Source organism: Eriocheir sinensis, chromosome 29 (assembly GCF_024679095.1).
Source record: "Eriocheir sinensis breed Jianghai 21 chromosome 29, ASM2467909v1, whole genome shotgun sequence".
Lineage (NCBI taxonomy): Eukaryota > Metazoa > Arthropoda > Malacostraca > Decapoda > Varunidae > Eriocheir > Eriocheir sinensis.
In genome coordinates, this window is record NC_066537.1 from 8,064,181 (window position 1) to 8,074,180 (window position 10,000).

Consider the following 10,000-nt stretch of genomic DNA (forward strand, 5'->3'; position numbering starts at 1 on the left):
CCTGGTGGTCGTGGGCGTGGCCGGCAACGTGGCCAGCGTGCTGGTGCTCAGCTCGCCCAAGCTGCGGGCGCTGAGCTCCTCGTGCTACCTGTCGGCCCTGGCGGTGTCGGACACGGGCTTCCTGGCGGCGCTGCTGCTGTCGTGGCTGAGCCTGGTGGGCCACGACCTGTACGGGCGGCCCGGCTGGTGCCAGGGCATCGTGTACGCCACCTACGTTACCACCTTCCTCAGCGTGTGGCTCGTTGTGGCCTTCACCGTGGAGCGCTTCGTGGCCGTGTGCTACCCGCTGCTGCGCACCGCCGTCTGCACCGTGCGCCGCGCCCGCCTGGTGGTGTTGTGCCTCGTGCTCACCGCCCTGGCGCTCTACTCCTACCTCCTGGTGGTGGCGGCGCCCATGCCGCACCCCAGTGCCGCGGGCCGCGCCCTTTGCCAGGTGCGTCCCGCCTACCTGGGCGTGGCGGGCGCCATGAACCACCTGGACACCGTGGTGGCGCTGCTGCTGCCGGTGCTCACCATCGTCACGCTCAACGTGCAGATTGCGCGCTGCGTGTGGCGCGTCGAGCGGCTGCGCTCCTCCATGACCCAGCACGCACCCGCCCCGACCTGCCCCGACGGCCAGGCAGCGGGGTCAGGCCCAGAGACGCGGCCCAGGCCGGGGCCGGGGCCTCGCCGCGGCCAGCACAAAGTCACAAAGATGCTGCTGGTCATCTCCACGGTGTTTATCTCCCTCAACCTGCCGTCCTACTGCATGAGGGCCTACGTCTTCTTCTGGGTGAGTTTTTGAGGAGGTGGAGAAGGTCAAAGGCCGGCAGAAGGAGGGGTGCAAGAGGCGGGGCGCGGCTGGGAAAAAATGAGGGGTGGGCAGCGGGGCGCGACGGACGAAGACGGAGGGAGGAAGATGGTGCCGGGCGAGATGGAAGGTGGGCGGGAAGAGGAAACGAAGGGCGGTAGACGACACAATGAGGAGACGCGAAGATGGAGGACCAGCCACGCCAGCACAAGGGACGGGAGAGGGAGGAAGGAAATCGAGAAGGAAGTGAGGGAGGATATGGAGGAGATGGGGAGAGGAAGAAGTCCAGGAAACGGGGTCCGCGCGAAGGCCATTACGTAGGAGGCCCAGGGACGTAAGGGGCACCTGGCGACGCAATTAACAGGTGATAAAGAACAGGTAACAACGGGACGGAGGGGCGGCGAGGCGGCGTCAATCTCATCACGGTGGGCAGGTGAGAATTAACTGATGGCGACAGGTGGTGATATTGATGGGTCTCTCTCTCTCTCTCTCTCTCTGAGTTTGACGTTGGAAAAATAAAAATAAATGTGAAAGACGAAAAAAAATGGAGAAAAAAGAAAAGAGGAAATAAATAAAATGATAATAAATAAAACTAAATAAAATAAATAAAATGGGAAGACAATTATAAGTAAACAAATAAAAATTAATATATATAATAAATAAAATGAGGCAGACGAAAAGGAAAGAAAAGAAAGAAAAGAAAGAAGAGAAAAGAAAAGGAGAGAGAGAGAGAGAGAGAGAGAGAGAGAGAGAGACGAAAGATATCTAAGGCCAAGAATTATCAGATATAAAAATCGACCGTGCTAATTAAACTCTCTCTCTCTCTCTCTCTCTCTCTCTCTCTCTCTCTCTCAGTAAATCACTGGTAAACACAACGGACACAACATCACCTGTATTTGCATTCAGATTAGGTGTGTGTGTGTGTGTGTGTGTGTGTGTGTGTGTGTGTGTGTGTGTGTGTGTGTGTGTGTTAATATTAATGCGTTGTGGAATAGGGTTAACCACATACATCTCTCTCTCTCTCTCTCTCTCTCTCTCTCTCTCTCTCTCTCTCGATGAATGGCGACACTAACGAGGTACTTTCAACTAATTTATCGTCTTATTAGCTCTTTACAAGACAAGAAGGCAACTCGTGTGTGTGTGTGTGTGTGTGTGTGTGTGTGTGTGTGTGTGTGTGTGTGTGTGAATGTGAATGACTGAATGAATGAATGAGAGAGAGAGAGAGAGAGAGAGAGAGAGAGAGAGAGAGAGAGAGAGAGAGAGAGAGAGAGAGAGAGAGAGAGAGAGAGAGAGAGAGAGAGAGCACCTAATTATATTGTTCGGTTTGGGAATCCTTTTAGAGATAAGATAAAGGGGTTCTCTCCAATAAGAAGAAAGAAGAATAACCTAAGTGATCAAAGAACTTAGAAACTTGCCGGGCGGATGAAGAAAAAAAAAAAAAAAGACTAAATATAAAGAACCCGAATTAACATCATTTAGAAGATTAGCGAGAATATTCAATTAACCTTTTTTTTTGTTGTTGTTGTTTACGTGCTTTCTTGGCGGGGCCTGGTTATCGGTTCCAGTCCCTTATGGCGCAGGCAAGTGTTTATAGTGGAGCCTTCTTGCTTGGCTCATGATGCCCCCCGGAGGTCATCTTTGATTCTCCTTTTTTAGAGGGAGAGTCTAGAGTCCAGGTTGATAGGTGGTCTTCAGGATAGCTTGTGGGTAGTCTTCCTTCTTCCCCTCTTCGCCCATTCTGTCCTACCCCTTCCTTTCCCTCCCCTCCCCTTCCCTCCCTTTCCCCTTTCTCTCTTTCCTCCCCCTTACTTCCCCATCCTTCATTTACTCTCCCCTTCCCACGTCTCACCTTCCTCCCTTCCCTTTCCTTTCCCTCCTCTTCCCTTCCCTCTCTTTCCCCTTCCTCTCTTTCGTCTCCCTTACTTCCCCATCCTTTATTTCCTTTCCCTTCCCTTCCTTTCCCTCCCTTTCCCCTTCCACTCTTTCCTCTCCTTTACTTCCCCATCCTTCCTTTCCTTTCCCTTTCCTTTCCCTCCGCTCCCCTTCCCCTTCCTCCCCTTTACTTCCCCATCCTTCATTTCCTTTCCCCTTCCCACGTCTCCCCTTCCTCCCTTCCCTCTCGGCCACTCGGCGGTGACTGAAAAATCCCGGGGCAGGCACGCTAACCACTCAACCACCGCCTCCTCAATGTATGGGGTGAAGGGACTGATTAGGGAACTTTGGGTAGACTAGATAAATTAAGGTTCAGTTTATATACGGGTTTAAAAAGGTAAAGTCGGGAGAAAGTCGGGGGAAAGTCGGGGATAAGTCGGGGGTATAGTCGGGGGGGGTAAAGTCGGGTGTATAGTCGGGGGTAAAGACGGGGGTAAAGACGGGGGTAAAGTCGGGGGTTAGTCGGGTGTAAAGTCGGGGTAAAGTCGGGGGTAAAGTCGAGGATAAGTCGGGGGTAAAGTCGGGGTATAGTCGGGGGTAAAGTGGGAGGTAAATTCGGTGGTATAGTCGGGGGTATAGTTGGGGGAAAGTCGGGGGTAAAGTCGAGAGTTAAGTCGGGGGTAAAGTCGGGGGTAAGGTCGGGGGTAAAGTCGGGGGTAAAGTCGGGGATATAGTCGGCTAAAGGTGCTCGTGGCTTCGGTGCTAATCTCCGGTCCATTTACGAACACAATAACGGACGAGTTGGACAAGTTAAGCTTATATTGACGCAAACACGATTGTAAGCTTAGATATAATTGTGGTTAAGCTGGTTCATCGACGGGGCTGGAAGTTAATCAATACCAGACAGACAGACAGACAGACAGACAGACAGACAGATACGGAGAAACATACAGACAAAACAAACAGACACAGACTAAAACAGAGGAAGATATACAGACAGACAAACACAAACGGACTGACAGATTGAAAGACAGACAGACAAATCAAAAGAGTGACAGATCGACAGACACAAACAAACACACATACTAAAACAGAGAAAGAGGCAGAGATACACACACACACACACACACACACACACACACACACACACACACACACACACACACACACACACACACAGACACATGCACCAGACGAAACAAAAAAAAATAATGAAAGAAACCTGGGAAAGATTTTATTACGTGAGAGAGAGAGAGAGAGAGAGAGAGAGAGAGAGAGATCAGACAATCTTGTAATTCCATTAGAGTTTATGGCAAGATATTAAACTGTCGTCGTCATCAAATAGTTGCTCTCTCTCTCTCTCTCTCTCTCTTACTGTCCTTCCTCCCCTCTTCCCTTTCTTTTCTTCCTCCCTTTTTTCTTTCTTTCATTTCCTCCTCGCCTCCCTCTCCCTCTCTCTCTCTCTGAATCTGTGTCTGTCAGGTCTTCGTTTTCTTTTTCCTTTTATCTTTCCGTTTATATATATTTCGCTATTTCTCTCTCTCTCTCTCTCTCTCTCTCTCATTCCCTCGTTAATTCCACCTCTTCCGCTACTATGAATGTGTGAGATTGACAACAACTCTCTCTCTCTCTCTCTCTCTCTCTCTCTCTCTCTCTCTCGGCCCTCACGCCTCCCTTTTAAATTTCCTTTTTCCTTTATTTGCCCTGTACACACTCTCTCTCTCTCTCTCTCTCTCTCTCTCTCTCTCTCTCTCTAATCCCCTTCCCTTATCTTCGTCTCCCATTCCCCTTATCTTCCTTTGTTTGTCTATCTCTCTATATCTATCTCTATACCTATCTCTATTATCTACCTATAATGACTTTTCAATTTTTATCTCTAAATCTTTTTATAACCTCTCTCTAACACTGTTTATTCTTCCTATCCCATTCCCCTTAACTTCTTTCTCTGTTTATCTCTCTCTACTGTACTCTACTCTCTACCTATCTATATGTCTCTAACTTTTCTCTCCCTTGAACACCTTTTTCATCTCACACAAAACACTATAACTAACCTAACCTAACCTAACGTAAGCTAACTTAACCTAACCTATTAAGTCTCCCGCCAACCACGTCCCTCATCTTCGCCTCCTTTCCCTCCCTTTGCTTGTCTCTCTTCCTCTTTCCCTCCGACTAACCCCTTTCTCTCCCCCTTCTAACAGTGTGGCGGGGACAACCTCTACAACAACTCCTAACAAAAATAATCTAAACCCAACCTGAACTTAACCTAACCTAACCTAACAACTCTATCGCCCTCCCTCTCACTAACCCCTCTCTCCCTTTCTCCACTGTGGCGGGGACAGCCTCTGCAACAACTCCTAATTAACCTAACCTATACCTAAACCTAACCTAAACTTAACCTAACCTAATCTAAACCGAAACCTAACTGAAACTTAACCTAACCTAACCTAATATAAACTTAAACCTAAGTGAGACAACCTAACGTAACCTAACCTAACCTAACCTAACCTAACCTAACCTAAACCTAACCTAAACTTAACCTAACATAACCTAACCTAACCTGACCTGAACCTAACCTGACCTGAACCTAACATAACCTACCCTAACCTAACCTGACCTGAACCTAACCTAACCTAACCTAACAACTCTATCACACACCCTCTCACTAACCCCTCTCTCTCTTTCTCCATCTTATTCTCTTATCTTAACTTAACCTAACCTAACAACTCTTTCACACACCCTATCACTAACCCCTCTCTCTCTTTCTCCATCTTATTCTCTTATCTTAACCTAACCTAACCTAACCTAACAACTCTATCACACACCCTATCACTAACCCCTCTCTCTCTTTCTCCATCTTATTCTCTTATCTTAACTTAACCTAACCTAACCTAACCTAACCTAACCTAACAACTCTTTCACACACCCTCTCACTAACCCCTCTCTCCCTTTCTCCAGTGTGGCGGGGACAGCCTCTGCGACAAATCCGCCACCACGTACACGCTACAGCAAACCTTCACGCTGCTATTCTACACGAACTTCGCCGTCAACTTTCTCCTCTACTGCGTGACGGGACAGAACTTCAGGCGCGCGGTGGCCGTCTCCTGCTGCTCCTTCGCCACCGCCGCCACCAGCAGCCGCCGCCGCCGCCGCCGCCACCGCCACAGCAGCCGCCACGATATGCTGCGTCAATCCACCCACAGCACGAGCCAACGACGGTCTTTTAATGCCCTCGGAAATTCTCGCAAAGGGTCGGGTGAGTGTTACCGTGTGTGTGTGTGTGTGTGTGTGTGTGTGTGTGAGGAAGGCAAGAAAGGAGAGAGGAGAGAAATGGAAGAAGAGGTAAAATGAGGAGGGAGAGAAAGGGAGGGAGAGTACGAATGGAATGGAGGAGGAATGTGGTGTGTGTGTGTGTGTGTGTGTGTGTGTGTGTGTGTGTGTGTGTGTGTTTGTGTGCTGAAGGAATGAGAAGGGAAGGAAAACAAGAGGGGAAAAGCGAAGATAGTAAAGATGGGAATTAGCAAAAAAGAAGGACACATAAGGAAGAAAAGGGAGGAAAAGAAAATGGAAGCTAAGAGGGGAAAAGAAAGGGGGAATAAAGATGGGAGGAAGGAAGAGGAGAGAGAGAAAGAAGGAAGAGAAGGAAGGAAAAGGGAAACTAAGAGGGCAAAAAAGGGAAGAAAATAAAAATGAAAGGAAGCAAAGGAATAAGGAAAAGAAAGAAGGAAGAGAGAAAGAGAAGGAAAAGGCAAAGTAAAGGGGAGAAAAGGATAAGATAGAAAGGAAGAAGAATAAAGAAAGATATAAGATAGTAGAAAGATAGGAGTGAGAGAGAGAAGTAACAGGTAATGGAGAAGGGAAAAAAAGGAGAGAAAGGGAGAGAAGAAGAAAGAGAGGGAGAGGGAAACAAAGAGGAACAGAGAACCAAAACGTGGAAATGAATAAAGAAGGGAAACAGGGAGAGAGAGGGAGAGAAAGATAACTGGATAAAAAATAACAATAACAAGAAGAGGAGGAGGAGGAGGAGGGGGAGGAGGAGGAAGAGATTAGGCAAACAAGAAGAAAAGCGGGATGGAGGGATTTAGAGAAGGAAGGAAGAAGGGAGGAAAGAGAGAGAAAGAGAGAAGAGAGGAAAGATAGAGAGAGGAAATAAGAGGGAATAACCGATTTGCGTGAAGGAGAGAAGGAAGTGAGATAAAGGAGGCGAGGAGAGAAATAGAGGAAGTAAGATGAGAGAGATGGAGAGGGAAAAGGAGAAGGAGGAGAGAAAGGAGGAAGAGGAAGAGAGGGAAAGAGAAAAATGGAGGAGGCAAAACGAGAGGGAGAGGAAAAGAAAGAAGAGAAGGGAAAGAAATGGAAAGAGGAAGAAGAGGAAGAGGAAGGAGAATGGAAGACAAGGAAGAAGAGAGGGAGAGAAATAGGAAAGGTATAAGGAGGAAGAGGAAAAGGAAGAAAAGCAGAAGAAAAGAGGGGAGAGAAAAGGAGGAGGCAAGAAGGAAGAGGAGGAAGAAAGGAGAGAAAGAGAAGAGAGGAAAGGAACATAACAATGAAGAAGAAGAAAAATAAAAGAAAAAGAAGAAGAAGAAAAAGAAGAAGAAGAAGGAGAAGAAAAAGAAGAAGAAGAATGGAGATAAAAAGAGAGGAAAACAGCTTACAGAGACGGAGGAGGAAAAATCACAAAGAGGAAGAGGGAGAGAAAGAGAAGAATGAGGGAATAGAAGATAAGGAAGAAGAAGAAGAGGAAGAGGAGGAGTAAAAAAAAAAAAAAAGAGAGAGAGAGAGAGCTTGTAGGAATGGAGCTAACAAGATGAGATGAAAAAATGAGATACGAAATTAGAGAAAGACAAGGAGCAAACCAATTAGAGAGAGAGAGAGAGAGAGAGAGAGAGAGAGAGAGAGAGAGAGAGAGAGAGAGAGAGAGAGAGAGAGAGAGAGAGAGAGAGAGAGAGAGAGAGATAACAAGTATGCCGTTAGGGGTAGGAAGAAGGAACATATATAAAGCAAATCTCTCTCTCTCTCTCTCTCTCTCTCTCGTACCTTCCCCTTCTTCCTCGTTTGGTTGAGTAATTGCTTTTGTCTTTTATCTATTATTATTATTATTATTATTATTATTATTATTATTATTATTATTATTATTATTACTATTATTGTCAATGTGAGTATAGGGGAGTGTGTTAATATAATCATCTCTCTTCTTTTTTCTCTTCCTCTTTCTTCTCCTCCTCCTCTTCTTCCCCACTCTCGTTATTATTATTATTATTATTATTGTCAATCTGAGTATAGGGGAGTGTGTTAATATAATCATGTCTTCTTTTTCCTCTTCCTCTTCCTCCTCCTCCTCCTCTTCTTCCCCACTCTCGTTATTATTATTATTATTATTATTATTATTATTATTATTATTATTATTATTATTATTATTATTATTGTCACTGTGAGTATAGGAGAGTGTTATTATAATCATCTGTCTTCTCTTTCCTCTTCCTCCTCCTCCTCCTCCTCCTCCTCCTCTTCTTCCTCACTCTCGTTTTTATTATTATTACCATTATTATTATTGAACGTTCACGGGAAAAGAGAGAGATAAGAAAAGGTGTTATAAATTCAATTAACGAAAGTGTGTCGCAGGAGAAATAAATAAATCAATAAATAAATACTAAGGTAAGGGAAGGTCTCTCTCTCTCTCTCTCTCTCTGAATTAGTAATATTGCCTGACCCTTAATGTTGAAAGTTTTAGGTCTTCACACACGAAACACGAATAGATAAATAGGTCACGCACACACACACACACACACACACACACACACACACACACACACACACACACACACACACACACACACACACGCGATAGAGGTATAATGACGATGTGAAAAAAAAAAATAAACACGTAAAAGAAATTATGTAAAAAAATATGTAAAAAATGTGTAGAAAAAAGAAGAAAAAAAACGTAAAATATAATGGAATTTGTGAGAGATTTATATGCAAATGAGGGAGAGAGAGAGAGAGAGAGAGAGAGAGAGAGAGAGAGAGAGAGAGAGAGAGAGAGAGAGAGAGAGAGAGAGAGAGAGAGAGAGAGAGTTTCCCCTTGCACAATAATTATTATTCTTCCAAAAACCACCAGTTAAAGTTTTTCTTTCTTCTCTCTCTCTCTCATTATGATGCAATAAAAGGAGGAAATAACTTTACACAGACAATTTAATAGGGAGAGAGAGAGAGAGAGAGAGAGAGAGAGAGAGAGAGAGAGAGAGAGAGAGAGAGAGAGAGAGAGAGAGAGAGAGAGAGAGAGAGAGAGAGAGAGAGAGAAAAGGAGAGATGAATGAAAAGAGTAACTAAAGAAAGAAAAGAAAGAAAGAAAAAGAAAAAGATTGACATTGAAATAGACATAGACAGATAGATAGATAGAAACCAAAGATAGATACACACACACACACACACACACACACACACACACACACACACACACAGACAGATACATGGGAATGCGTTATGAATATTAAAGAGAAGAGAGAGAGAGGAAGGAAGGAGAGGAGAGGAGAGGAGAGGAGAGGAGAGGAGAGATAACAACCAAGGAATATATGAATGGAGGAATGAGGTAACGAACTGACGAACACACGAACTGAATGAAGGAATGAGAGAGGAGAGAGAGAGAGAAAAGAAAGAAGGAAGGGAGGAAGAGAGAGTAGTGATGGGAGTTAAGGAAAAAGAGAAGTAGAAAAATAGTAAAAAAAAATGACTTACTGGATGAATGAAGGAAATACTGAGTGAATGAAAAAAAAAAAAGAAGGAAGGAAGGAAGAAAGGAAGAGCAGTTAAAGGAGTTAAAGAAAAAGAGAAGTAGAAAAATAGTAAACAAAAATGACTTACTGAATGAATGAAGGAAATACTGAGTGAATGAAAATAAAAAAATAAAAAAAAAGAATAAACAGGAAAATAATGAATGAGAAAATGACTTAGACAAAAAAAGAAAGAAAAAGAAAATAGCGAAAAAAAAAAAACGGCGTAGACAAGAAAAAAGAAATAAAGAAAGGAAGGAAGAAGAAAACGATGGCAGAAAGGTATTAAAGAAGGGCAAGAAAGCAGGAACAAAGGAAAGAAGGAATAACTGGGAGAAAAGAAGGAAGGAAATAAAAGGAAATATATGCAAGAAAAGTTCAGAAAATATACAAGAATGGCGAGGAAGAAGAGAATGAGAATGAAGTACGAATATGGGAAGAAGGAAAGGCATGGAGGAAAGAAAGGAATGGAGAGAAGGAAGGAAAGAAAGGAAGAAAGAAATGGAAAGATGGAAGAAAGGAATGAAAAATAAAAAAGAAGACGGGAATGAAGAAAAGGTGATATTCGAAG

General features: G+C 44.5%; 2 protein-coding genes across 10 annotated transcripts in view; one reads left to right on the forward strand and one right to left on the reverse strand.

Annotated features, from left to right (window-relative positions):
* LOC127004952 (protein furry-like) overlaps nucleotides 1-10,000 on the reverse strand; it is a 160,651-nt gene that overhangs the window by 80,294 nt on the left and 70,357 nt on the right. The gene's annotated exons all lie outside the window — the stretch shown is intronic.
* LOC127004955 (growth hormone secretagogue receptor type 1-like) overlaps nucleotides 1-10,000 on the forward strand; it is a 13,171-nt gene that overhangs the window by 706 nt on the left and 2,465 nt on the right. The window contains exons 1-2 of the mRNA XM_050873266.1: nucleotides 1-772; nucleotides 5,618-5,915. The exon at nucleotides 1-772 is cut by the window's left edge and continues 706 nt beyond it. Of these exons, the coding sequence (XP_050729223.1) occupies nucleotides 1-772; nucleotides 5,618-5,915 (1,070 nt within the window). The remainder of the gene's footprint in view (nucleotides 773-5,617; nucleotides 5,916-10,000) is intronic.